Source organism: Tiliqua scincoides, chromosome 4 (assembly GCF_035046505.1).
Source record: "Tiliqua scincoides isolate rTilSci1 chromosome 4, rTilSci1.hap2, whole genome shotgun sequence".
NCBI lineage: Eukaryota > Metazoa > Chordata > Lepidosauria > Squamata > Scincidae > Tiliqua > Tiliqua scincoides.
This window is the reverse complement of record NC_089824.1, coordinates 83,767,410-83,795,223: the sequence shown is the minus strand read 5'-3', so window position 1 is coordinate 83,795,223 and position 27,814 is coordinate 83,767,410. Positions and strand designations below refer to the sequence as shown.

General features: G+C 43.9%; 2 protein-coding genes across 2 annotated transcripts; both read left to right on the top strand.

Moving 5' to 3' along the window:
• The first annotated feature begins 849 nt into the window (after positions 1-849).
• On the top strand, positions 850-9,597 carry SERPINB5 (serpin family B member 5). The gene is made up of 6 exons (XM_066626042.1): positions 850-1,017; positions 2,599-2,736; positions 3,612-3,729; positions 6,196-6,338; positions 8,193-8,360; positions 9,205-9,597. The coding sequence occupies exons 1-6, from the start codon at positions 850-852 to the stop codon at positions 9,595-9,597; spliced, it is 1,128 nt and encodes a 375-aa protein (XP_066482139.1).
• A 9,314-nt stretch (positions 9,598-18,911) lies between these two features.
• On the top strand, positions 18,912-27,587 carry LOC136648355 (serpin B12-like). The gene is made up of 4 exons (XM_066624465.1): positions 18,912-19,097; positions 21,086-21,196; positions 21,722-21,841; positions 27,120-27,587. The coding sequence occupies exons 1-4, from the start codon at positions 18,912-18,914 to the stop codon at positions 27,585-27,587; spliced, it is 885 nt and encodes a 294-aa protein (XP_066480562.1).
• The last annotated feature ends 227 nt before the right edge of the window (positions 27,588-27,814 follow it).

Here is a 27,814-nt window from a genome sequence, read left to right as displayed (position 1 = left end):
CAAAGGAGCAGGTAAATGCCACGCTGTGCAGCACAGGAGCAAAGGGGGCAGGGGAAGGCAGTGATGGGGGTGGGTTTTGGTGAATTGGGCCTGAGAGAGGATGGGATCGGTGGCACTGCCATGTGCTCTATCCTATCCCCCTTCCTGGGCCTGTTCCACAGACATGGGTCAGTGTAGACTTGTGTCAGCAAAATTGCTGTCACAGGCTCAAGTTTCCCCATTGTGGCTGCTGAGGTTTACTCTGAGATGCAAATATCCTCTTAACCCATAGAGACCTCCAACAGCCGAAATTCCTCTACAGATGCAGGGGAAGCCACGCTAACACCGCTGTATTGGCATGGGGGTACTTAGGTAGGATTGGGCTGTGAGCTGCTGTTATAGCATGGAATGTTCAGAAACATTCCAACTTCTCAGTAAACAAACTTTTACATTTCTGTGAGGGCAGGAAAGGTGGTCACATGACATAGGATTGCTAGGTCTAGAGTGCTAGTATGCCTCCACACATGGAAGAGGAATTATGCCGGTTGTAGTTCATACTGTCATTGGAGTGTCGTGATATGACAATTCTAACAGGCCAATGATGGTCTAAAAGCAGTGTGAAGTAGAGGCTGAATTTCACTTATTTCATATGAACATGTTTATAACTACTACTACTACTATTTCATAAGTAGTCAGTTCTTTGGTTGTGACCTTCTAGTCTTATGAAAGTAGACTAAGGCCACAAGAAGAATTGAACTCAATGGGTTTAAGCACTGTTGCTTTTAACTCTGAACTAGTTTGTCACAGTTATTGATATACATAAGATTCATTTGTTGACTGATGAAATTTTCTTTTCTATGTCCCACAGCAATGGATGCAGTACAAATTGCAAACACCGCTTTTGCTGTTGATGTATTCAAAAAACTAGCGGAAAAGGACAAAACTGCAAATATTATTTTTGCTCCACTTTGCACTTCAACTTCTCTGGCTCTTGCATACAAAGCTGCCAAGGGTGACACAGCAATACAAATGAAACAGGTTGGTGCTTGCCTTTACTTCAGAAGTCAGGTGTGATGCAGCTGCAGAAACTATCTGCTATAAAAACTGCATCTTTATTCCTTACTGAGGTTAATTTTTTTTATTATATGTTTAAGTCACAGTTCCTCATAAACATTCAACTGCATATATGAACATTTGTTAAGTAATGGCTGTTGGAGGAAGGCTGTTGCATTAATATCTGCCTCGACAGCAGATATTCTCAAACATATGTCAGGACACAAGTGAATGGAATATCAGACTAGACACACACTGCAATTCTAGGCATGTCTATTCAGGAGCAGTGGCACAGCTAATGATCATGTAGCCCGGTGCCAAGTTCAAAATGATGCCCTGGAGGTATTGGTGGTGATGTCATAACCAGAAGTGATGTCATGCCCTGGCTTTTAAAAACGTGAAAATCAGGGGAATTATTTAAGTAAATAAATAAAAAGTGTGCCCCTTATTGGTCAGAGACACTGTGAAGGGGGGAAGAGGGACATTTTTCTCCCCCTGCTAAATATAAGAGGAGCACCACTTGAAAAAGTGCCTGTTTACCCAGTCATTAGGGTAACTGTATTATGATACATGGAAATGAGAGCTGACTCATATTAGCACCTTATTGGTTTCCTGCTGCATCATAATAACATCTGATTGGTTCTCAGAACAATCAGACTCATAGGTCAGTTCTGAGTTATAGAAAACCACTTTTTGTTCCATAAGGCAGTTTTATTTTCATTTTCTGGTTAATTGGCCATAACTTTTGTTAGCATACAGATATTCCAGTTCAGGTTGTTTCCTTGCATTCTGCATTAAATTGCCTTTCCAATGATATATAACATGTTGGCATTATTCATATATTCCAAAGTTTTCACAATTTTGACACTAGTGTCAAGCTCAGCTTGTTACCCCCCTAAAGCTTGCTGCCTGATGCAATTGCTACCCCCTGCACCCCTTATCACACCACTGTTCAGGAGTAAATCCTATTGAGTTCAATGTGACTTACTCCCAGCTAAGTGTATATATCTAAGATTGGAGTCAAGGACAGAGAGTGTACAGCTGCCATCTTGGAGGAATGAAAGGGAAGGTTTGGGGGAGTTTCAAAATGTTTCATGAAAAGCCCACTCACTTAACCTTCTTGTGATTTTGCCTTATTGTTTTGAATGGTTGGTTTACTCCTCTGCTGCTACTTCAATGGCATCGGCACCTCCAATTTTCCTCCTTTTCTAGTGCTCCCAGACGGTTAGGGATCACATAATTGATGAGATGCAGAAAGCATTGCTCTCATTCTGAATTGGAGCAGAAGCCACACGCAAAAAAGTGTTTACCTTTGTTCACAATTCACCCCAAAATATGCACAAGATGTGTGTGTACAGACTTGCATTGAACTATGCAAAGCTATCTTACAAGAAAGCTTGAAGAAGTCTGGGTGAAGCCCTTGTGTAGATGAAACTCCCTCAACAACTGTCTTTTAAAACTTATAGCATCCTATTTTTTGTTTAGCTTTAGATGGTACTGTCAGATCTGCACTTCCAGGGATCCATACTGAAAACAGTGTTTCATTTGAAACTTGTCTGTTAACAGGGCCTTCATTTAGAAGACGTCAAAGACATTCCTTTTGGATTCCAAACATTAACAACTGATGCTTCTAAACTTAGTACTTTTTATCCACTGAAAATGGTCAAACGGCTCTACGTAGAAAAGTCTCTTAACCCTACAACGGTAAGCTGCTTAAGAAGTCATATTGCTCCCAGAACTTGTGATATAAAACCCCATCATGAATAGTATTTTTATATAGTGGTCATGTTCCTTAACATAGGGCCTCTGTTTACTGCATTAGCCTTTTAATTACAAAGTAATTCTCTCTTTACAGTTCTTTTTTTCAAAAGTCGCTTCGTGCTTTACCTACAAATTTTAACTCAAAATTTATCACCCTTGTCATATTTTGTGAAGTCAAGCAGTTCATCTGCATCTGAAAGCAAGTAGTGAATTACTATTTGACATATGCCTGACCATGATTTAAGTCCAAATGTGGCTGATTGCGAAACCAACAATACATCTGAATTTTGATAGAAGCAGAATAGGCTCCTTTCCAACCCAATCCTGAGCTGCCCAACGCACAGGGCTGCCCCAGCACCAAAAATAGCTGCCACAGTATCATGAAAAGGTACTTTGTGCGTTCTAAAGCCCAACTCCAAATCTTTAAGCTATAGGACTTCATTTTTATTATAGAATTAGGAATACAAAACATTAGAATTCAAGGCCCAATATCAAGAGTTGCAGTGGAAAATTAATATAGGCCATAGGGGACATTTTTACACTTTTCTATTTTATGAGTCTTACATTCTAGGAAGATTGAGCAGGCAGAGATCGATCGATTGATCAATCAATCAATCTTTCATTCCATTTAATGGTCCATCAACAACCAATATAGGCAATAGATGTAAAACATCACATGGGAGAAAAGTTGTTATATCAATCCAGTTTCTTTCAGTAGCATCAGGCCTAATGGGGGTTGACCAAATGCAGCTTTATGTTGGGGAACCTGGGGTCTGGGGTATGTATCAGGGCCTAATCTAGATCCTTGTGTCATACAGGAATTTGTCAGTTCTGCCAAAAGACCTTTCCCATCAGAATTGGAGCTGGTAGATTTTAAAGACAAAACGGAGGACACCAGGCTGCAAATCAACAAATCTGTTTCTGATCTCACAGATGGCAAGTACATCTTAAATCAAGTACATCTTAAATCAAACAATCTGTTTCAAGTCTTTGAAGGGAGACTTGACCTCTGACTTTTTTTGAATTGATCAAATTGATCTGAATTTGCTTCTAAGAATACAAGTGACTAGAGTTGCTAGTACTGACTGAATATACAATATCCCTGGAGTATCTTCTCCCTCCCCCTTGATGTAATGCCGTTCAACCAAGGAAGCCCTATATTAAGATCTCCAGGATTATTTTCAGTTGTCTCCTGGAGATTGTGCTTGATTCCTGGAGATTCCATAGCAATCATGGAGGTTGGATGCATAGGATCACACTGTTACAGGGTCAACAGGAACACTACAGGAACAAGACCACAAGCCTGATGTTGAAGATCTGTTTTACAACTGTAATGCTCAATTACAATCATAGAAAATATTCTACAGTATTACTGTTATTACCTTTACAGTAGTAGTGACTTTGTCTTTGTTATTTTCTTTTTAAAAAATGGGAAGCACCACTGTATTCACATGAATGCCAGGTATTGGATGTTGGTGTCCTTGCAACACTTTTTACCAGGTGCTGGAAGCTGGCAAGCCTAAGGCCTTTCGGTATAATTTTAACAGCAGACTTGCAAACATTTGTAGAACCGTCTGAATTTTTACATAATGTTTTGGTGTTTGGTGCCCCCATGTGGTAGGAATATGAAAAGATACATCCTTCTGTAATGGTAATAGAGCAGTGGCTCACAAGTGTTTTACCACCTGGACCCACCTTTTAAAATAACACTGTATCAGGACCCGCCTACGTTTACCAGACTTTTTAAAAAAGAGATCTAGAAAGAAATATTTTATTTATAAGTAGTAATGACCAGAAAAAGACCCTCAGATGTTTATTCCCCTATATTTAGACATGCTGGCAAACAGCTGCAGTGGAGCTCTTTGCAGGATAATTAAGCAGCTACAGTATCTGATTTTTGCATAGAGCTCAAGGCAATTAGTTATCTGATCTTACCATCACCTTTGGCAACCCACCAAAAATCAGGTTGCGACCCACCAGTGGGTCCCGACTCACAGTTTGGGAACCACTGTAATAAAGGCTTGATTCCTGTGGCGCTATGTATATGCTTTTAGACAAGAACAAAAATGGAAGCTGAGATGTGTGTGTTTGAAGGGGATAATGGGGATAATTTTGTGCTCTTATCTATTACAAACCACTTGTGGTTAGACCTTTGTGAGACAAGCAGATATTCAAACTAGATAATCACTTTGCATGAGTTTCTTTTAAGTTATTAGGCCTGTGCACTTAATTTCTTCATGACTGACAAGGAAAATGGTTGGGGATGAACATAAAATGTATGCAAATAATCTGAGTAGTCATATCTCCTGCCTTCCAAGTTCTTTTTAGATTAGCCATGGGGTCCCCCTAAGAGGATTGGAACCATGTCACTGGATGAATGGCTGCTAATCCCCCCCCCCCGGTATCATAAACTAGATGTCTGAAACTACTGTTTTTTCCTGTTGGTAAAAACATAAGAATGCATGTATATTTTACCTAACAAGGGGAATACAAGGGAAATAGTAGTTCAGGGGGGGAGGGTATGATTTATACAAGGAAAACAGCACGGCAAAGATTATCATTCCTTCCCCCATTGCCACAAGTAGATACAGTTTGCCTCTCCTTGCACCTGATTGGGAAATCTGATCATTGATCTCCAGCATTTCATTGAGGGAAAAGGACACTGCTGAAGGACTGAGAGATAGCTGGTTTTTATTGTATTGATTAGACCTTTTGCCTAGCTGTATATCTGTATAATTCTTATTTAGCTAAATCTTTTTCTGAGAATCTCTAAAACATACCCCTAGAACCATAGTAGGACAGATTGCAACTCATTACCTGTAGACTCCAACTCTTTCCCATTCCAAAGGTGAGGAGCTACATCCTTCAACCTGCACTCTCCTTTGCCCACCCCAAAATCAGCCCATGGTGGATTCACCACCAGCAGTTTGGCTGCATCCATCTTGCATGTGAACACAAGAAGGTATCTACTACTGTCAGACCTTAGCACCATCTACCCCAGTATTGTCATGCTGACCAGGGTCCCAGGCAAAAAGTGTCTCCCTACCCTCTGATTTGAGAACTTTTTAACTGCAGGGCCTGGAGGTATTTTGTAAAGCATGTGCTCTGCTCCGAAGCAATGATATCCTCCCATATATGTACAGTACAAGAGATTTGAACCAGACTGTGTAATGACTTCATTACGCAATTGCACAGTGGATGCTATATCACTTCCATAGACCCCATCTTCTGCAAATATAAATCTGTCTCATGATATAGAAATGAATTTTACAAATGTGGACTATTCTGGAGGTACTTGATTTGCAGCTGTCTAGGAGTACTAACTTTGACTGACTTGTGCCCTGTATCTGTGTATCTGGAGGATGCTCTTCTAATGAAGTACTCTTGCCAATGGATCTGCAGGTAAAATGGAGAACATTTTGGTTGAGGGAACTGTACATGACCAGACGAAGCTCCTTGTGATAAATGCAGCCTATTTTATCACAAACTGGATGAAGAAATTTCCTGAGGAGCAAACAAAGGAATGTCCTTTCAGAATAAATAAGGTAGGAAAGATGTATGTCTCCCATGCAAAACAACTGCATGTTCAAATACGTCACTGAAGTTCAAAGGCTGCTATTCCCTGGCTACAGTAGCTGTCTGAGGGTCCATCTCATAGGGTGACCAAATTTCTGCACCTGGTGACCCAAATAGAAGAGATAATGGTCTTCATAACATTCTTAAAACTGATTTGGTGCCTGCCACCAGATAACCACTTAGCACACTGCCTATATGGAACAGAGCTGTTTTGGGGTCATTTCAATTGAACTGTAATTTAATTGATAGTATAGCAAGTAAAATATTTATTCATGCAGCATAATAGCCCTATACAGATGTTATAAAGCATGGTTGCTCCATGCAATGTGAAGAAGGGTGGGTAAGAACATAAAAACAGCCCTGCTGGATCCAGTGGCGTAGCTAATAAACGTGTAGCCCAGTGCAGAGCTCGAAATGATGCCCTGGAAGTGATGTCACAACCAGGCTTTTTAGGAAGTGCAAATTGGGGGGAAACTTGCCTCCTTGCCCCAGGCAGTTCACCACCCACTTGATCTGCCACCTTTCCCCAGCCAGTGGCATAGATAAGGAATCTATCTGCTACCTGGGATCAAAGAAGATTTTGTAGACCCCCCACAACAAAATCAAATTTAATTAAGTAAATAAATAAAAAGTGTGCCCCTTATTGGTTAGAGACACTGTGCAATGTGCAGAGGGATGATTATTCTCCCCAGGAGAGTACCACTTGAAAAAGTGCCTCTTTACTAGTTAGTAGGAGTAGCTGTGATACATGGAAATGAGAGGTGACTCATATTAACATCTTATTGGTTCCATGCTGTAAGATAACAACATCTCATTGGCTCTCAGAACAATCAGTCTCATGGGTCAGTTTTGAGTTAAGAAAATCCACTTTTTCTATAAGGCAGTTGCGTTTTTTTCTGGTTAGTTGGCCATAACTTTTGATGGAATACAGATATTCCAATGGGGTTTGTTTCATTGCATTCTGCATTAAATTACCTTTCCAATGATATATAACATGATGGCATTATTTGTACATACCAAATTTTTCCACAATTTTGGCCACTAGTGTCAAGCTCAGCTTGTTGCCCCCGTAAAGCTTGTTGCCCGGTGCGACTGCTACCCCCTGCACCCCCTTAGCTATGCCACTGGCTGGATCATGCCAAAGGCCCATCTAGTCCAGCTTCCTGTATCTCATAGTGGCCCACCAAATGCTTCAGGGAGCACACAAGACAACAAAACACAAGCTGGCAACTGCATCTGGCAATCTGAGGTAGCCTACCTCTAAAACCAGGAGCTTCCACATACCTACATGTGCATGAGCATACTGGCAAGCCCTGACCCTTTGCAAATGCATTCCTGAAGCCCCACCCCCTGTTCTCCCTGTGGAGAAATTCTTCATCACAGGGAGGCTCTCTTCCCGTGGAGACTTTTTTTTTTTACTGCTGACAAATCCTCTCCTTGGGGACAGTGGAGGGGTAGAGCTTTTGGTGCACGTTGCTGGGATAATCTGGGCTCATACATTGCTCACACTGCATGAACAGTGTTCATGTCTGATAATGTCTGCTTAAGGGTTGTGTTTCTTAAAGTTCTACAGTAAGTAGGATGCATTCTTTTGAAACATCTTTTCCAAAGAATTATTAACAATATCTCATACACATTGACCTGCATCTATACACAGTGCATATAAAAGGTTAGCTGCTTCTAAGTTGTGCAAGTGTAACTGCCTGAGGACTCCTTTCTTGAGACACATTTCAAAATGTACAAAGGTAAATGCATTATATGCTCAACTGAAATCCTTAACCATAACTGGTATTTAAACAAGATTTTATTTCTGTTAAAAATAGACTGAAACCAAACAGGTACAGATGATGAACCTGGAAGCTACCTTTTGCCTTGGCTACATAAATGATTTAAAAACCAAGATTCTGGAACTCCCCTGTCACAACAAACACATGAGCATGCTCATCTTGCTGCCTAAAGAAATAGAGGATGATACCACTGGCTTGGAACAGGTATAAATCCCATGTAAAAGCCATTGTTGATAAATCAGATTTCTGCATCTCTGACATTCTCATCACTGAATACTTCTGAATGGTGTGTTTAGAAGTGAAATAAGGAACTTATTTTTCTCCTTTTGGCTCTTTGCATCCAGTTGTTCATCAAAGCCTGAAGGTCATAACATCTTAGACCATTACACCAGTAAAGGGGTGTAAGACTAGTTGTTGAAACTGGTGGCATCCCACCGTTACCATCATGTTGCTATACCAGCATGGCTGATGACAACCACCATCACAAAACATAATATAGTGGTGCTTCACAAAGCCATTGCAAGGAACTGAATGGCCAGATGAAGGCATGGTATGGCAGCATTGATCAGACCTGTATAACTTTCCCAACATACCAAGCTTTGCAGCCCACCAACTATGTACAGTGGCTTGCAATCCAAAACAGTCAGCAAAACCAGAAGGTTTACTTATTTGGCTGCCAAATGTAGCTGATGGGCTGTATTCAGCTTGTGCAGGCTGCCTATAGAGCAACCATGTCACTATAGCTGAGCATGACTGATAATTGTAAAGAAGATGTCACAATGAGGATGCAACTAGTGGTCAGCATAGCTGAATGGATTTATGCTAGTTGTCTTGCATAAAAATTTGATGTGGTTAACGTTGTCACAGCCACTGCATGAGAAATTACTGTAGCTTTGTTGTGTGCCTTATCATAGCTTTTCATAATTTTAAGATCAGGATATTAGACAGCTCCACTGTAGTTAATAACACCCTAAACTACTAATAGAACTTGTCTACTATGGCACTATGAGCAATGATGTTCATTTGCTTTCTTGATTTATGTCTTCAGCTTGAGAAAGAGCTCAGCTCCGAGAAGCTGCTACAGTGGACCAATCCAAGTGTGATGGCAAACACAAAAGTGAATGTGTTCCTTCCCAAATTTAAGGTGGAAACGGAGTATGATTTCAAGCCGATTTTAGAAAGCCTTGGCATGACCAACATGTTCAATGAGGATGCATCGGATTTCTCTGAAATGTCTGAGACCAAAGGCATTGTTTTGTCCCAGGTCATCCACAAAGTCTCACTGGAAGTAGTTGAAGAAGGGGCCGACTCCCGAGATGTGCCAGGATACCGGATCCTGCAACACAAAGATGAATTTAAGGCTAATCATCCATTCATGTACTTTTTCAGGCACAACAAAACCCGCAGTATTATCTTTGCTGGCAGGTTCTGTTCGCCATAAACAGAATGCATTCTTTAAGAAAAAGCCAGACATATATCTATTAACGCTATTTTTCTGTAAACTTTTGAAAATGTTGAAAGGTAATCCAAGAAGTTTCATATTTCAAGCAACCGGTACAATCTACTTTTCGTATGAAGCCATTATTCAAAGCAGATTTGACAAATTGTACTTTACATAAACAGTACTTGCAATTGTTATATTGCCTTATGGGCACAATCGTACCCTGTGCTGGAACAGGCAAACCAAGAGGCTTGTGCTGTATCCAGTGCAGGATAGGGGCCCAAGGCGGCTCAGCCATTTCCCCTTACCTCCAGGGAAGGCGCCCTTTTCCCTATGGGTCTCCTTGGATTTGCGCCACCTCCTGAGGTGGCACAAGTCTGAGGAGAGCAGAGGGGCTTCACGCCACTCCAAACTCCCCGGGAATAAGGGTTGGGGGTCTGGCGTAACTTCTGGATTCCAGCTCTTTCTCCCACTCCCTGCCCACCTGACCCTGCGGCTGCCCACCGCCCACCCTCCACCTGCCCAGGTACTCTCCCCTCCTGCCTCCTCCCTACCTCCTTCCCACCCACCCCAGAGGCTTGCGTCGGCCCAGCTGGGCAAACGCAAGCCTCGCTGAGAAACGCAAGCCTTATGTCAGCCTCTGCAGGTCGGTGCACCTCCAGGTGCAGGCCTGGCTTCTTCCTGAAGAGGTGCAAACATGCCCTATAGCACATTTGCGACCCTCCTTTACAGGTGCAAGGGACTTGCGCCGGCCCATGGGTGCCTCAGGATTGTGCCCAAAGTCTACAAAATAATGCAGTTAATTTTTCACCCATTTAAAGGCCAAATCCTATCCAATTTTCCAGCACTGGTGCAGAAATGCCAACAGGGCATACACTGCGTCCTGTAGAAGGGGGGCTTTCATGGAGGCTGCCTCCAGCTAAGGGAATGCTTGTTTCCTTTCCTTGGGGCTGCATTGCGGCTGCACCAGCATTGGAAAGTTGGATAGGATTGGGCCCTCAGGCAATTACTGACTTCATTAGAATTTTTGGCTCATCGCAACCTTTTCACAACTTAAAACCTATGGAGCCAGTGCTGTATATCAATAGAAACCAAATATTTCTTTGATCTTTGTTTAAAATGCTGTTTCTGGCAGTGAGAAAGATAATTTTTCTAAAATGGACAGCCAGTAATTAATATGGGATTGATCCAAGTTAAATATGGTAGCATTGTACAAAGTTTTCATTTTTATTGACTGCCTTTCTGTTGGTTGTATTTGATATTTAGATTACCTTAAGGCATTCTAAATAAAGCATTGAAAAAATGATATGAATTCTCTTATTACCACAGTTAAAAAAATTGTGGGGCATGAGAATGGAATTGATCCTAATCAAGTTTTATGAAGAAATCTTCCCCCATCCTTTTCAAAATCTGGCCTTAAATTTCAGGAGAGAAGTAGATTTCACCATTAAATGCCAGTCTTTGCTAAGCAGGAACTGAAGTGTGTGGCCTAAAATCTGATACTTGACCATCACCAATATTGTTTTTAGAGCCACCAATATCAAGTTCTTCAGACTAGATTAGGTACTGAAAAGGACAGTTAAATTCACTGGCAGGTTTGAATCTCTTGATCAAAACCTTCTTAGGCTGCAATCCCATTTGTCTGGGAGTAAGTCTAATTGAACTGAGTGATTTCTTCTTAGTAGAAATGCATAGGATTGAACTGTAACAGCGCTGCCTATGTGCCTACTCAGAAGTAAGTCTCATTGTGTTCAGTAGGGCTTACTCCCAGGAAAGCACAGGTGTGCCCCCTATTTGCAGGGGATCTGTTCCTTGGATCCTCTGCAAATAACAGGCCACTGTAAGCATTTAAGCTCATAGTGCTTTAGAGCAGGCTGCCGGCACTGGCGGGGCAAACAGGGCAGATGCCCCAGCGCTGACCCTCTGGGGACACCTCCACCAGCCTCACCCCCTCCCTGCCCATTTGTCCTTTTATTAAAGGAGAAGGGGTGCTCATGATCTCTGCTGGAAAAACAACAAAATGCTTGCAGGCCCTTTAGGCACCCCATGCACTTTTCTCTCCTCCAGCCTTGACAAATCCCAGGGTGAGGGGTGCGCTGGGAAATGTAGTCCTTGGGGCGAGGTTGCACATGGAGAGACGGGAGGGGAAGAAGCGCTGGTTGTGCAAGGTGGATGAGGGAGGGAGGCTGTACCGAACAGCCGTGGCTTGGGGGGGGGATTGTTCTGTAGGACTCTCCACTGGCTGAGTATCAGCCAAGCAGCTGACCTGCTTCTGCAGCCCTGCCCCCTCAGCCAATTTCTGTCTACTCAGAAGTAAGTCCCATTGTGTTCAATGGGTCTTACTTCCAGGTAACTACATAGAGCTGAGGCATTCAATCTGTGCGTGGGGTCTCCCTAGGGAGGCGCGGCATGGGGGTGGCTGTAGCTGCTCAGCTCAGCTGCACCTGCTGCTTTTCTGTGGCTGTGAACGAGGTGGGTGGGGCAGTGTGAGGTGGGGAGGGTGTGGTGCGGTGTGGGGAGGTGGGAGAGAAGGCTGGCTGGGCAGCTGCAGAGGTGTTGCATTTCATCAGCACTGGGCACACTCCTGGCAGACTTCAAACTGGAGGGAAGAGTAAGTACAAGCAGCACAGCACTTTCCTCTGCTTGGGAAGGAGGGAGCCCAGTCTGCTGGGGGGGGGGTTGTCCAAATGCCCTAGCCTGCATTCCTCCAACTTGCCTGGGGGGAACAGGGGTGGCATCTGCATGTTGGGGTGTGTGTGTGAGAGAGAACAGCCCCCATCTACTTTGGGGGTGAGTTGTAATCTTGCTCTGTGTGGCTGCAATCCTATCCACACTTTCTGGGAGTAAGCCCCATTGACTCAAATGGGACTTACTTCTGAGTAGACCTACATAGGCTTGGGGACTGTGTCAGGTTAACCAAGGATCTTCACCTTTCTCTTTTTCCTCCCCCTTCAAAAAGGAAAAAAAGCCACTCTTGATGGCTTTGTCTCCAAAAATTGATTAAAAAAATAAAAATACCCATTCCTTTTCAGCCATCCCCTTTTTCCTCCTGCCTGGGGGTACTTCCCATGTTGGCTGCTATTGTAAGACAAAAGGCACAATCCTAACCAGGTCTACTCAGAAGTAAGTCCTATTGTGTTTAGTGGGACTTACTCCCAGGAAAGTGAGGTTAGGATTGCAGCCAGTCTCTGAGTCTCAGTTTGAATTAGCAGATACACACAAAACAGTCTTCCCCTCCCCCAGCAAATTCATCACTTCCCCCTCCCTTTCCAAAACCCTCCAGGTGTGCTGCTAACAAACTCAGGGCACAATCCTAACCAGGTCTACTCAGAAGTAAGTCCTATTTTGTTTAATGGGGCTTACTCTCAGGTAAGTGTGGTTAGGATTGTAGCTTCAGAGTGCTGACAGCGGTTTTTTTTGTTTCTAGTGTATAATTATAACACCTTCATCCCCATTTTGGGGGTAACTGAGGTGAGGTGTTGTAGAGGAGTTGCTGTCAAGTGGAGCTTGGGAGGTGAAGGGCCAGAGAGAGGCCAGACAAATCAGGAGAGGATCTTGGGGAGCTGGTGGACAGCTCTATGGAGAGTGTCGACCCAGTGTGTGCTGGTGGTGAAGAAGGCCAGTTCTATGCTTGGGATCATTATAAAACGTATTGAGAATAAAATGGCTAATATTATAATGCCATTGTACAAATTGATGGTAAGGCCACACATGGCGTATTGCATCCAATTCTGGTTGCCACATCTTAAAAAATATATAGTGGAAATGGAAAAGGTGCAGAAGAGATCAACCAAAATGATTACTGGGATGGGGCACCTCCCTTATGAGGAAAGGCTACAACATTTGGGGCTCTTTGGTCTAGAAAAAAGGCACCTGATGGGGGACATGATTGAGACGTACAAAATTATGCAAGGGATGAAGAAATTGGATGGAAGGATGGGTATGTGCCACCTCTTGATTTTAGATGTAGGCTACCTCAGAATGCTTCCCTTTTGAATATTTTGATGTTTGGTTATTAATTTTGGCGCGAGGATTCCCTTACCTTCTCAAGGTAAGGTAAGGGAACAGTTGTTTCCTTACCTAGGAGCTGCATTGCCTTTATGTTGGTGCTGGAAAGTGGGTTAGGATTGCACCCATAGACGTCGCCATTTTAAGCTTCCCGGCATTGAGACGTAACTAAGAGCGGCTTGCACGTGTGCAAAGAAAGCAGCATGCCGCTTTTCCCCAGAAAGCGCTTTCCCCCTTCCAGCTGAACCTCCCTCTGCACTTGGAGTCTTCCCTTAGGGGGGCCAATCGCGGAGTGCAGGCTTGGATTGCAAGCAAAGAAGGACCGGGAGAGACGTGGACGAGCCAGCCAGGCTTCTCCCCACCAACCTTTGTCAGCTTGGCTGCCTTGATGGGATGGGCTGCCCCAGGGTTGCAAGACAGAGCAGCTGCTCCCCCCTGCAGCTGGACTGGGCTGGAGAATGTAGGCGGAGACCTGAACACAGGCCTTGGGTGAGTAGAGGCAGGCCCGCGTGATCTCCCGTCTTGTGAGCCTGCCTTGAAAGCAGCATCGCCACCAGCCCGCTGCCATTCTCATCCTCTGCATCATGGCTTCTCTCCCTCTCTGAAATCGCCTGGAAGCCGTGATCCTTTCCTGCTCTGACCTCTCTTTATATCTTTGCTGGGGTGAGGGGGGATCCCTGGTTGCCTGGCTGCCAAGAGAGCAGCCAGGAGGTGGGGAGGAGGGAGGGCAAGCCTGGCATGTGGGGGGGAGCACCCAGGGAGAGTGCTGCTCCCCCAGCTGCTTCTCTGATGTGCACCCTTCCCCTTTTCTTCTCTCTCAGGCTGCAATTCTGTCTACTCTTACCTGGGAGTAAGCCCCGTTGCCGATAATGGGAGTCAATGCTGAGTAGATGCGCTTGGGCTTGGGGGAGATGAGGAGAAGCGTCCCTGCTTATCTTCCTTCTGAGGGGGATACTACTTTTTTATTTCCTTTATTTACAAAAACTCAAGCTACTTCTTGTATGGAGGTGCATGAGTAGGGTGCGCTTGTTTCTGGCTAATGCTGTGCACAGTATCAAGAGCCACATCAATGTTTGTTAGTTTCAAGTGCAATAGAAGAAATAGCTTGGGATTTTGTAAATAAAGACAGAAATAAAAACAGTAGTAAATAAATACACAAATATTTTGTTCCAGATGTTTTATTTTTTGCTTGATAGCAATGGTAGAATTGGAAGAAGCTTCTGAGCAGGAATACTGTCTCTTGCAATTGACAGTTTGAGTTTCTAGGCAGGAACTTCCTGCTTGATGACATCAATTCCAGCTCTGACATCACAGTGATGTCACTTCCTGTTTGATGAAGTCATTTCTGGCTATGACATCACTTCCAGTGGGCCCCAGACAGATTGTCATTCTCAGAAGTGGGTCCCGGGCTAAAAAGGGTGAGAACCACTGATGTAAGGGATAACACCGGTTATATGTTCACCTTTCAGGAGCTGCAGCAGCTGGTTGGGCACCTCAAATTTTCCCTGTAGGGTAACTGCTCCAGGTTGTGCCTTTGTGCATAGGCTTTGTGTTGGGCCTATAGCACCCCTCACACTGAGTATGAGTATCAGCCGCAATGTGAGGGCACTTGTGCATGTGGCTTGACCCCCTTTTAACAATTCCAGGGGTGTCATTTTTGGGAGCCCCTACTCTTCTGGAAGCTAAACTACGGGAGGAGCAGTTCCGGCAGCTGGTTCCAGAGGTGTGTCAGAATCTCGAGCTTGTTCATCTGAGGCTCTGGGACATTGACTGACATGGCCTAGTATGCCTATCTGGGCATCATTGGCATCATGCATCAGAGTCAGCGGACTGAAAGATTCTTGAGTTTAGCACATTTTGGCAGTGAGCTTCCATATCTGAGAGGTTTCCACCCCTTAAAACCTCATGCCATCTCTGTTTGATCTCTTTTAGATCCCAGGGGGGTCCTAGTTATTCTTGGCAATCGCCTACAGGCTGTTGTGTTTTCTAGTTCAATATGTTTAAAGGGCTCATGCTGTATGTTTGCTCTGTTAACAGGTCCACAGGGGTTGTCCCCAGCCATGGTCGTGATCTTCTTCCTTGGGCAAGACAGCATGCTTTAACCACCGGCTTTGGCTTCCAGCAGGGCCTGGGAGGCTTGTCTTCCATAGGGTGGTATGCCAAGAAAGGCAGGTGCTGGGGACAGTTCATGCTTGCAGTTATGGAATACTCGGCCTCCAATCCCCCTCCCAGGTATATCATACTACACCTTGGAGAGAATGACCTGGGTCAGAGGACATCAGTGTCCTTGAGGCTCCAGACCCATAGTGACTTCTCCCTGCTCAGGTGTTGGTTCCCTGGGATATTAATCCTATGGTATAACCCATGGAAAGGGGCCTGTTGCATCGACAAAACTAAAAAGACACTTAACGCTTACCTGGGCAGGGTAGTCGAGGAAAGGGGTGGTGCAGTTATTCAGCACCCACTGGGTAGATGCTATTAGCCCACCCCTTTTTTCCGCAACAATGGAGTGCATCTATCTTACGGGTACAGTTATATTTATAACTATTCTGCAGCAGGGCTTAAAAAACCCTTTAGGTGGGGAAAGGAAGGCCAAGCTCCAGGCTGACCTCCCTTCGTGGAATCAAGCGTGCAGGATGGGGTAGGCAGAGCTGTATCCCTAAGTCTCTCTCAACTCTTTTAAATATAAAAAATCATGCAGAAAATTAGCATCTTATTATTTAAGCTCACACTAGAATGGAAAGTGTCCTGTGCATACCAAAACTTGCTTCTGCAGCAGCAAGTCTTGCAGCTTGTGTCCTATAGGAGTGCTCCTGTGCACTCCTTCGTGGTAAGCAGATCCACAAGCCCAAGAGCTACTATAGCAGTCCCATTTCCTCCCAGATTTGACACTGTGTTAAGGAGTGTCATGTATGCATTCCTCGGCCCAGCATATGTGGCTTGCCAGTAGCTACAGTCGCACGTTCATGGTAGTGTTCCCAGCATCTTGTGCAGGCAACAAGTCTGAGTATATAGGAAAATGTAAGATTCCAGGAAATTTCTGGGCCCCCCCTTTGGCTCCTGGGCCCCCCTTTTGACCCGGGTACAAATTACCCCCTTTACCCCCCCCCCCGGCCCTGGTGAAAGTGGCTATATTTTTGACATTAATTATTAAGAGAAGGACAGTACATTCTGCAGTAACTGTTATTCAAGGTAGGTGAGGATTTTTAATCTGTTTTTTAAAGTCATATTTCTCTATCTTTATGCCAATAAAGGTATTCTGAATTGGAATCTGTGTACTGGCTCAGATCATTGCACCTTCCAACTGACCTTGCCCCACTAATTTAGCAAGATGATTTTTAATCCAGTTGAATTCAGCTAATTGAGCAGAAAATAGCTTCTCTGGGCTTTCCTTTGCTGACTTTACTAAATACGGGCTTTGATCAGGCAAGGAAAACTATCAAGCAGCAAATTGCTGACATAGAGAGACAGACCAATCTTAACAGTGTCAGAACTCTACCTTAGGGAGGACTAAGGGAATACTACCTTAGGGAGGATCAGTGTTTCTCAACCATTGCTACTCATACCATCTGTGGTACTTGAGGTGGTGTCCAGTGGTACTCACGGAACCCCCAGACCCCTTACTGCCTGGCAGCGAGGCCAGCAATGCAATTGAACAAGCAGCAGTAGAAGACTCAGCTTAGCAGGCAGAGCTCCAGAGTACACTTTTTGCACACTCAAAAAAGCCCCCCATCCACCCTGAGCCTTTTACCAGTATTTGTTGCATTGTGTCTGGCCTCCAAATCCAGAAGTAACTGGAGATGAAATTATCACCAATTACTTCTGGTGATACTTCCAATAGGTGGACCATGCAAAGTGGTATAGTGGGGGACAAACATTGAAAAATGCTGCTATAGATACACTGTGATAGCTACACCCTATCTTGCTCTATTGGAATTGTATAAGCATAGAAGGGCATTTATTTTGACCCATCTTAATGGACTTCCCTTGGCAGTGTTGGAGGGACGGTAAAAAAAAGATCCCTGGTCACAGCGCCTCTGCCCTTGTGGCATAAATCATTTAGAAACTACGGAGCATATTCTGCTGACATGCACATTATAGGAACATTCATGCCGTGCACATCTCCCCACTAATGAATTGATTACTGGGCCATATAGGACAACAATACATCAACATATTATTATCTGAATGTAGCCCAACACTTATGTATATTGTTGCCAAATTCCTTGTGGCTGCATGAGGCATTCAAAGATGGATGCTGAAAGAGTGTGGATCTATTTAACTGGATAAAAGATAAAGTCAGGGCAGGGAGTAATGCCATTGATCCAATACAGCTGCTATGCATCCTGTTCTAATGTTAGTATTTAAGTAGTATACTGTGTTGAAGCACTTATTTTTGAGTGGGGATATAGTATATGGCCGACAACTTAGAACCGGCTCAGGAGATACATAGTTTCTTTTAATGTTTTATTTTGGGTCTTGTTTGTGACCATTATAAAGTTTTATCTATCTATCAGTCCTTGATTGATTGTTTTAGGGTTAAAAACATCTCCATGCTTTGCATAAAAGAGATTTCTATTTGCACAAGCTAACTGGAATGGCAAGAGGATAAAAGTTATTCTGAGTAATCATGATGTCATTGTAGCATGGAAGTGGGACTATTAATTGCCAGGTGTGGCGATGGCTTTTATATTCCACCTTCCTTCAGAAAGCAGAAGAGAGAGCTCTGACTACGGCTGATCTTTCAACCTCTGAAGACAAGGAGGTAATTATTATTTTAATTGTTACACTATTGAGTAGTTATGCTACTCAAGGTTGATTTTCAAAGTAAAGCCTTTTAAACTATGGTAAGGATTGTTGTGTAGTTGAGAAGGAGAAGCCTATTTTTGTATGAAAAAAGTCTGTTTAGGAGGGACACAATACAAATTCACACCTATTATGCTGGAGTCTAAATAATGATGTGTGAGAGATGTTACACCTGCAGCCATGTGTGCAGTGCAATCTTCTATATGTTGACTTGAAGGTAAGACCCGCTGTATCTATTTGCATTTACTTTCAGGTAAGTGCATACTGAGTATTTTTGTAAAGCTCTTGTGTAAGAAATCATTGTGTGGGATAACGAAAGTTTGGAAATCTCTTTTGCCAAAAAATAAAATAAAAAATTCCCAGTTTGGTGTGCCTTTTCAAGGTGCTATGTGCACTGTAACATAAACCAATTCCACCTAGTCAAGATTTGCTAACGTAAACAACCAGAAATTTTCATATTTCCTAATGGGCTTCACTCTCTTTTTTGTTCCTAGCTAGTCATGGATATGAATATTGTCCAGGATTCGCTTCCTCAAGCACTTGCTGCATTTAGCCTTGATCTTTACCATGAATTAAGTAAAGAAAACCCTTCCAAAAATATCTTCTTCTCCCCAATGAGCATCTCAGCTGTCTTGAGCATGGTTCTTCTAGGTGCCAAAGGAAACAGTAAAATTCAGATGGAAAAAGTAATCTCAAAGAAAATATACCATTGCACGCTTTCCAGTAACTTCTATTTCCACAAATCTAGTCATAAAATTAAAAAAAAATCAATAATGTCAGGCTACATGTCAGACTATTAGAGGCAATGGTGTGGCAAAAGAAATAAAGCGGAATGTATGAAGAAATGAATATAACCTTGAGAAATTGTTCTTATAGCTTCCTAATTTTTCACCTGCTAGCAAATCTAACAGGTTTTGAAAATTCAAAAAGAACTCCTACCCATGTTTGTTTGGATATGTTCCATTAACTTCAATAGGGAAGTTGGGTCAAGCTAGACATGAAGGTGACAGACGTATGTTTCTGAACAGGGTTTCTGCTAATTGGTTATAATCAGGAGATGGGAGTGAGGGGGATTGAAGAAGCACAGCTTCCCCCTTCTTCCCAGCCATCCCCACCCCCAAAGTCATATGGAAGCAATAACCTCCACTGCTCCCATACACTGCCAAGAAGAATCCATTTAGGGAAGAAAAGCATGACTGGGGAAAGGATTCAGCATGACCACTCAAACCCACTATTTGAATCAATGTTGCTGCTTGGTCATAAGAAGAAACAATTCCTTTTAAATACTTATTTTAAACTATCTGTAATGGGCTGCAGTTGGAAAGAGACTTTTGGTATTGTGACACCAGGGGATGGGGCCCCAGAGCGCAGCCTGAGGCAACAGGGGCCCACCTCCTCCAAAAGCCAGGAAGTGGGCAAGTTCTCAGCCAGCTTAGTTGTGGTCAGAAGGGAAAATGCAGAAGAGTTATTTATAGGCATTCCTCTATAGCAGCCATTTTCAACCACTGTGCCATGGCACATTGGTGTGCTGTGAATGGTTCCCAGGTGTGCTGCAGGAAGTTAGGAGTGGGTCATTTATTGGTAGGGTCATTAGGAATGTGAGCCCCTCATTGACAGCACAGTGTGCCTTGTCAATTCTCAAAAAACAGGTGGTGTGCCTTGACCATTTTAGTGCCTTGTCAGTGTGCCACAAGAAGTGAAAGGTTGAAAATCGCGGCTGTATAGCCTCAGAGTCCCAGAGGAGAGGGAGTTGTGCCCTAGTCCTCCTCCCTTGAGCTGGCTGGAATTTCCTCCCATTCCCACTGGACCTTGCCTTCCATTCCCCCGCAAGAGGAATGGGAGGCAGCCGTCTGCTCCCAACCCTGGCTGTTCTCATCTTTGGTCAGAGATTGATCTTTAACACCCGGCTGCCTGCAACATGAGCACCTTGCTTCCACTTCTGCCCCAGTTAACCCAGAAGCAGTGTCTTGGTTGCAGGATCAACCAAGGCATGTTCTGTGTCATCTGGGGAGTGAATAGGTTGTCTCTGCCTGTTCCCTGTAGTGAAATCTCATATCCACTTTCACTCCACTTTCACTTCTGATGACCTGGGGAGCCCTGCAGAGGCTCATGCAGGGCTCCCCGCACCCCAGGACAGCTGCTGGAGGGACTGGTGAGTGAACCACAGTCCCTTGCAGCCCCGTTAGAAGTGAAAGTGAAGTGATTCCACTCCACTTCCGGTTTAGTGGAGGCGGGGCGCAATCACTCCACTTTCACTTCTAAAGCATTGGGGAGCCCTGCAGGTGGTCGTGCAGGGCTCTCTGCACCCCTGGGAGGCTGCAGGATGCTCTGGTAAGTACAGCCAAGCCCCTGCAGCTCTCTGAACGGTGTGTTCCTGGGGTTCGCTGTCTCCTCCCTGTCTCCTGGCTGCCCCACCCCTTAAGGGGAAAGAGGCCAGGGCCCACAGGCTGGGGCTTCGCAACGCCCCAGTCTGAAAACCAATACAGTAGGGGGAAGTTGTCCTGCTTACAACAGTCTTATTTATATCTTGCTTTCACCTATTTTTTTTTAAGCAACATTACCAATGCACTATTTGGCAGACACAACCCTCTTAGGGATTGTAATAACTGTGCATTAATTATAAAGGATTCCCCCCTTCATGTGATATTGTTTGTTTACAGCTTCTCTACTATAGGTGCTACACTTTGATCAAACTGCAGGATGTATGAGACCACCTGCTTCTGAGAGAACGGTACCTGAAGCTGTGCCAGGCCACCAGGAAGAGAGGGCGCCTCACTGTCAAGAGGTATTTTGGAACTCACAAACTTTAATGTGAAGGTGAAATTCCTTATCTAGGCACATAGCCAGAAATTCTGTGGTGAGGGAGTAGGGAAGAACAATGTAGAAGATCCCGAACCTAAATACAGATAGTCTAATATGTTTAAAATTATTCAACTTTATAACAATTTCTAATTAGCCAGTGCAGGTTTGTTGTTCTAATGCCTTTGCACTCATTGACCAGATTTCCGGAACCGATAGACCACCTGCTTAACTGCACCCGCAGTATACTTTCCTTATATCTGTATAAGTGAAACTGCTAGATTCATCCTTTGTGTAACCAAAGTCCCCTAATCATTGACTCAAAACATATTGGAGTCACTAAAATACATCTTCAATGCATCTCTGAGTGCCCCTCTCTCATTACATTCGGCACTGGTGCACTTCCTTCTGTGAGCCTTGCAGTGAGCTGTTGCCAAATATTTTAAAGTCCAAGGAGACATTATTTTTGATTTTATTTTGTCTGAAACCATCTCCTCTGTATTGCAACTAGGAGGGAGGAATTGCTTCAGAGTTCAGGTCCCTTCTGTCTCAGCTGAATAAGCTCAGTGGTGTTTACCAGCTAGATGTGGCCAACAATTCGTTCATGCAAAAAGGATATGCTTTTCTTCAGGTAAGTGTTCTTTCACTCTCATATGTGAAACCCTATAAGGCAACTTCAAAGAGGGAGGCTGTCATATGTTTAGGGCTTGTCTCTTTTCTGCAAACTCACATTGAATTTAGCTTGAGAGCCTGGGATCACTGCTGATCTCTGAATTATGTGCCCATGGTTTCTGTGTGCTGGAGGAGCAATTCCTTTAGGGCTCACCCACAAAGGAATGGTCCTGCAGATGGCAGTTTGCCAAGGACCTCTCAAAGTCTGGAGCCAGCCCAGCATGTACCCAAATGCCTGACAGGATAACTAAATTTGGACACCTACATGATCAAATACTGCTAAGGACTCAATCCTACTGGGACCTTACACTGACAGAACTAGAGTTCTGTCTGAACTAGCATGGATTTGGCAGCAGTAGTGCACACTGGATCTTATCCCCCATTTTATTGCCTGCCTTGCTCCCTGGCTGTCTTCCTCTAGCAAAATGGCTGGCATATGTTCAAGGAGACCCCTAGGTGATTCAGCAGCCTACTTACTTACCTCCTGCAGACTGCCTGATCTCCTACCTCCACCATAGCATGCAGTGCGGCGGCATGCTATAACAGGGCACAGAGGGTAGGATTGGGCAGTAAATATTTTTCAAATTTGAGAAGGAAATATAATTTAAGATTCAATACAGCCCTCTTGTCAAATGCAATGATCCCCTTTTCTGTTCGCTGTTGTCCTTCAAGTTAAGGCCCAATTCCATCCAACTTTCTAGCACTGATGTAGCCATGCCAACAGGATGTCCACTGCATCCTGTGGTGGTGGAACAGTCACAGAGTCATCCTCAAGTTAAGGAAATGTTTGCATTGCGGCCGGTTCTGGAAAGTTGGATAGGATTGGGCTCTTAGAGTCTTTGTCCGGGGGCGGGGGGAGGGGGGAATGGATGGACAGGAGTGAGTCCCCTTAGATTCTATGCCCTATTTGAAATTCTTTGCAAGTGAACTATTTGCACAAAATGCATGGAAATGCACAAAAATTTCACCAAAGCACGAAAATATTCACAGTAGATATTCAATGTGGATGTGGGAGAGAGGCGTTTCAGGGTGGGGGAGGGCAGGCAGTGAGTGTTTCCAGGTGCGGGTGGGCGGGGAGCAGGAGGCGGGGAAAGGGCCCAGTTGTTATGCTGGATCCTTGCCCCCATTCCTGGGCAGTGTGGAGTTCAGATCTGCGCCACCCAGGGCCTCTGAGACAAATTTTATCAGGGGGTATAAAGTTTCTTTTGGGCCCCTGCCCAAAGAGGGAGGGGGTGAAACAGAGTGTGGGGGGGGGTGGCAGTGGGGGTGGGCAGAACGGGGACCAAACAGGCAGGGGAAAAGTGGCAACAGCCAGAATAGTCTTTGGAGCCTAGGTCTACCACTCTTCCCAATGCAGAGCTCAGGTCTACCTGCTACCCAGTGTTGTCAGCTAGATACAGTAGTACAGAAAACCAAACACACTCCTAAGTTTCTCTAATATCTTTCAAATATAGAAAATCAATGCAGGAGATTAGTATCATTGTACTTAGGTTCACACTAGAATGGAAAGTGTCCTGTGTACACCGAAATTGACTTCCGCAATAGCTGCAGTCCTACAGCTGTGTTTCTGAGCTCCTTCATGCTTAGCGGATCCACAAGCCAAAGAGCTACTGTAGCAGGTTGGTTTTCTTCCAGATGTGGCTTTTAAAGGAATATATGCATTCCTGAGCCTTGCTTTTAGCAGTAATCACCACCACGTGCCCATGGTAATACCCCCAGCATCCCACATGGGCAGTGAGTTTGGGTGAGATTGGAAAATGTCAGATCCCAGGAAATTTCTGGGCCCCCTTCTTTGGCTCCTGGGCCCCCTTTCTGCCCCTGGGCCTGGGTACAAATTACCCCCCTCTCCTAGGCTCTGGCGCCACCTGCTGAGGTGGCTCAGATCCAAGTAGAGCCATTGGGGCTGCTGCAGTATATCACAGGGTAAGGGGAAGTGATTACCTTTGCCTCGAGCTGCACTGCTTTTGGCCCCAAACTTGCGCTAGATACAGCGCAGGCACGCCAGCCTTCCTGTTTCCAGCACTAGTTAGGATTGGGCTGTTTATGCTTATTGGGCTGATAAGTCCGAGGAGACCCATAGGGGTCAGTGGCCCTTACCCAGGGGTAAGGGGAAAAGTTTCCCCTTGCCTCCGACTTGAGCCGCTTAGGGCCACAATCCTGCGCTGGATACAGTGCAAACCTCTTGGCTTGCCTGTTCCAGCTCAGTATAGGATTGTGCCCATAATTTATTAATTACAAGCAGACTGTGTGCTGCCTGCAGAGGCCTGCCCATAGGGAAAAGGAGGACATTTAAGTTCTTTTCCAGAACACAGGCTATAAAAGAGGACATGTCCTGAAAAAAGAGGATGCTTGGTCACCCTGCCATCAGGAGGAATGACTTCTCCCTCCAAAGGAAGCTCCTTCCTTCCATTAGAGGAAGGGAACTTTTTGATGCCAACCTTTAGTAGGATCAACCAAAGTTCATAATGCAGTACAAGGGCTCTTGAGTTACGTAGATATTTTCCTTAGTTTGGATGTTTAAGCAAAGATATTTCTGGATGAGGATGTGGTGTTCAGCCCACTCTGCAGTTCCTTTTCATTTTAAGAAGTCAATGGAGGAAAGCAGTGAAGACTCACTAACCTGACCAAAGGTTCTGAGGTTACCCAGCGACAACTTGGGACAGAGAAGCAGATGAAGGTCTCTTTTTATTGAAATATGAGAAGCTGCGATTGAGATCAATGCAATGGGGAGGGGGAAAGCCTCTCTACCCACGTTTCACTATTTTTCACACTCCCCTTTCTTTGTAAAAAAAACCAGAAACTACCCACCCCCTCAAAAAAAAAAAAAAAATTAGGCCACATTGCATGATTACAGCCACTGCTTAAAGTCAGTCACACTGCTTTCTTTGATTTTAATGCTCCTGGTAGTACATCTTGAACTGCAATCCTGCACACCAGTAGTTCTCACACATTTAGCATTGGGACCCACTTTTTAGAATGAGAATCTGTGAGGACCCACCAGAAGTGATGTCATGAATGGAAGTGGCATCATCAAGCAGGAAAATTTTTAACCATCCTAGGCTGCAATCCTATCCACACTTACCCAGGAGTAAGTCCCATTTACTATCATTGTTAAAAGAATATACATAGTAACTTGTTAAAAGTACAGGTCTGTAACATTTCACCAAGTGCAGTCGCATACCATCAAGTCTAATGTATTAAAAATAAATATTGAAATGAATGGGGACCCACCTGAAATTAGCTTGTGACCAACCTAGTGGGTCCTGACCCACAGTTTGAGAAACACTGCTGCACACCATCAGGTTGCTAAAATCCAATTCAAGCAGCCTAATATTGTGAATTGCAGCCATCATTTGTTTAGAAGCTTGTTTACATAAGCAGCCACTAGAGGGAGCAGAGGGATAACAGTAAGCAGAGAAGAAGTCTCAGAGGGCAGAGTTGAATCCGCTTGATGGTAATAAGAACATCAGAATGGAACTCTGTTTACTGTATGTGTCTGTCACCTAATACGAGGTATGCTTAATTCAAGGATTTAGGTCAGATAAAATAGATGAGAATTTAATTTTAAAAAAATTCCACAAGAATGCCCTATTTCCTTTTCCATATTACAAAGATAATTCTAAGTGTGTTGATGAGGATGGGGGGAGACTTGTCTAAGAAATGTGAACTGTATACAATCTCATGCTGCAATTCTGTACATACTTACCTGGGAGTGAGTCCCACTAAGCATAGTGGGATTTAACTTCTGAGTAAACAAGTTTTGAAGTCACCAGATGTGTATATCGATACCAGGATTTTTGCCCTTTGTTTACACCTCAAATGACCACAGAGAACGTTTCCACGTATTTCCCATATAATAGTTTGATGTAGAAAACCAGCCAATAGTTCTGCACACCCCAGTGAAATAATTCTGATATGGCAAAAAAGTACTTTTGATAATGAGTATACTGTATTTTGAACTGCTCCCATCCCACTGCCAACAAGTTCACCCAGATTATTTCCCAAGAAATGCTGAATTCTGTAATTTCTATAAATGATTTGGATTAAGTAAATGTGTATATATCTGCTTATTCCCTGTATTCTTTATCTACTTTGCTAATCATGGAAAGAAATGAAGCACTATGAAGAACAGTGAAGCATTGACCATTGAGCACCCCCTGGTTAACTTTCCATTTTGGCTTTTGAACTTTCACAAGGCTTGGCTTCATACACTTTTGACCCTCTATTTGATCTCTTAGGCAGCTGTTTCTTTTTTAAAATGAATTAACTTTTCTGGATACTGCACTCACTGTTTGCATTTGGACAGCGTGACTTTGGAAAGGGGAAATATACTGTACATCAGTACAGTGGTATTTGTATCACCAGTGATACTTAAGGTGGTGTCCAGTGGTACTTGCAGGACCCCCATACTCCTGCTGCCTCACTGCGCGACCAGCAATGCAACATGACAAGGAGTAGTAGGAGCAGAATTCCAGTGTGTACTTTTCACATGCTCATAGAAGCCCTCCAGTCCACCCTGAGGTTCTTATTAGTGTTTGTCGCATTGTGTCTGGCTTCCCAATCTTGACATAACTGGCAATGACATCATCGCCAGTTACTTCCTGTGGTACTTCCAATACGTGGACCATGCAAAGTGATATGGCAGGGGACAAACTCTGAGAAACGCTGCTGTACATGATTCTTCGGAAAACAATTTGCCTTCCAGTGTGACATGAGGAAAAGAACCACCAGTGGAAATGGAACTAACTACATCTGGATCAAAGCATTTTGCAATACTTTACAGTGCTGTAAACACTTTAAACAGGGGTTGGTTGGGGACCCTTGGCTAAGGGCCCCAGACCATCAAAGGCCCCCCTCCCAAGGATCAACCTTTGAACCCTCAATACTAGTGGCAGTTGTAGCACCCAACTTTCAGGCAGGAGGTGGGCAGGGATGCCATAGGGGGTCTAGAGGAGAACTTTGCCCTAGGGCACTCAACAATCTGGTGCCAGCATTGATCTTAATTATAGTGTGGATACAAAACAGGAACAAAATAATGACCATTGTGGGAACAATAGGTAAATGCAAAGGCATTCTCAAAAAAGTAAGAATTCTTGTGAGGATCTCCATTTTCTGTGAAAATGTCTCTGTTTTCTGTTGGTGATATAAAAACTATTTTTATCACCCCTGATATGGGCTCTGGCACTGAGAACGTATAGAAGGGACAAATGATGTCTTAAGAATGGAGGTATCACAAGTTCTCCACCTCCCTGATGGGATTTGTTCTGTTGCTTATTGTAAACCATGTTTTTGCCATACAGGTTGAAAAAGCAATGACCTGTGAGAATGTAGCAAGTTGGATTTCTCTCGAAAATATGAGGGAGAAAGATGTGAAGGTTTATCTACCCCGATTCAAGCTTGAAGACACCTTTGACCTCAAGTCGACCTTGAAAGCAATGGGAATGATCGATGTGTTTGACCAAGCCAAAGCTGACCTCTCTGGAATGTCTTCCTTCGACCAACTATTTTTGTCCGCAGTTATTCACAAAACCTATGTGGGTGTTAATGAATTGGGAACCGAAGCAGCAGCTGCAACAGGTGCTGTGGTTTCCAACAGAGCCATAGTGTCCTATGAACTGTTTCTGGCTGATCACCAGTTCCTATTCTGTATCCTGCATAATCCCACCAAGACCATCCTTTTCCTTGGAAAACTCTGCTCTCCTTGAAAATTGGATCAGTTTTCCTTTAATCCTATTAAAATGAATAGCAGGGAAAAAAGTATTTTGTTCAACGATGTCTTTAATTTCTAATAATTTTAATAATAAAATATTAATTTGAATAAGATGCCATTCATACCAAGATTCTTTTCCCAGGTGGTCACACTGCTTCTTGTATGCACTTTCTCAGCGCTAGTTAACTCTTGTCAAGATATTTATTGACTTTATCCAATCAT

Coding starts and splice junctions, on each gene's coding strand:
- SERPINB5 (XM_066626042.1), top strand. CDS start 850: ATGGATGCAGTACAAATTGCAAACACCGCTTTTGCTGTTGATGTATTC. Junction 1,018..2,598: donor CAGCAATACAAATGAAACAG/GTTGGTGCTTGC, acceptor GTCTGTTAACAG/GGCCTTCATTTAGAAGACGT. Junction 8,361..9,204: donor ATACCACTGGCTTGGAACAG/GTATAAATCCCA, acceptor TTATGTCTTCAG/CTTGAGAAAGAGCTCAGCTC.
- LOC136648355 (XM_066624465.1), top strand. CDS start 18,912: ATGGATATGAATATTGTCCAGGATTCGCTTCCTCAAGCACTTGCTGCA. Junction 19,098..21,085: donor GTAAAATTCAGATGGAAAAA/GTAATCTCAAAG, acceptor TCTCTACTATAG/GTGCTACACTTTGATCAAAC. Junction 21,842..27,119: donor AAGGATATGCTTTTCTTCAG/GTAAGTGTTCTT, acceptor AGGTATCACAAG/TTCTCCACCTCCCTGATGGG.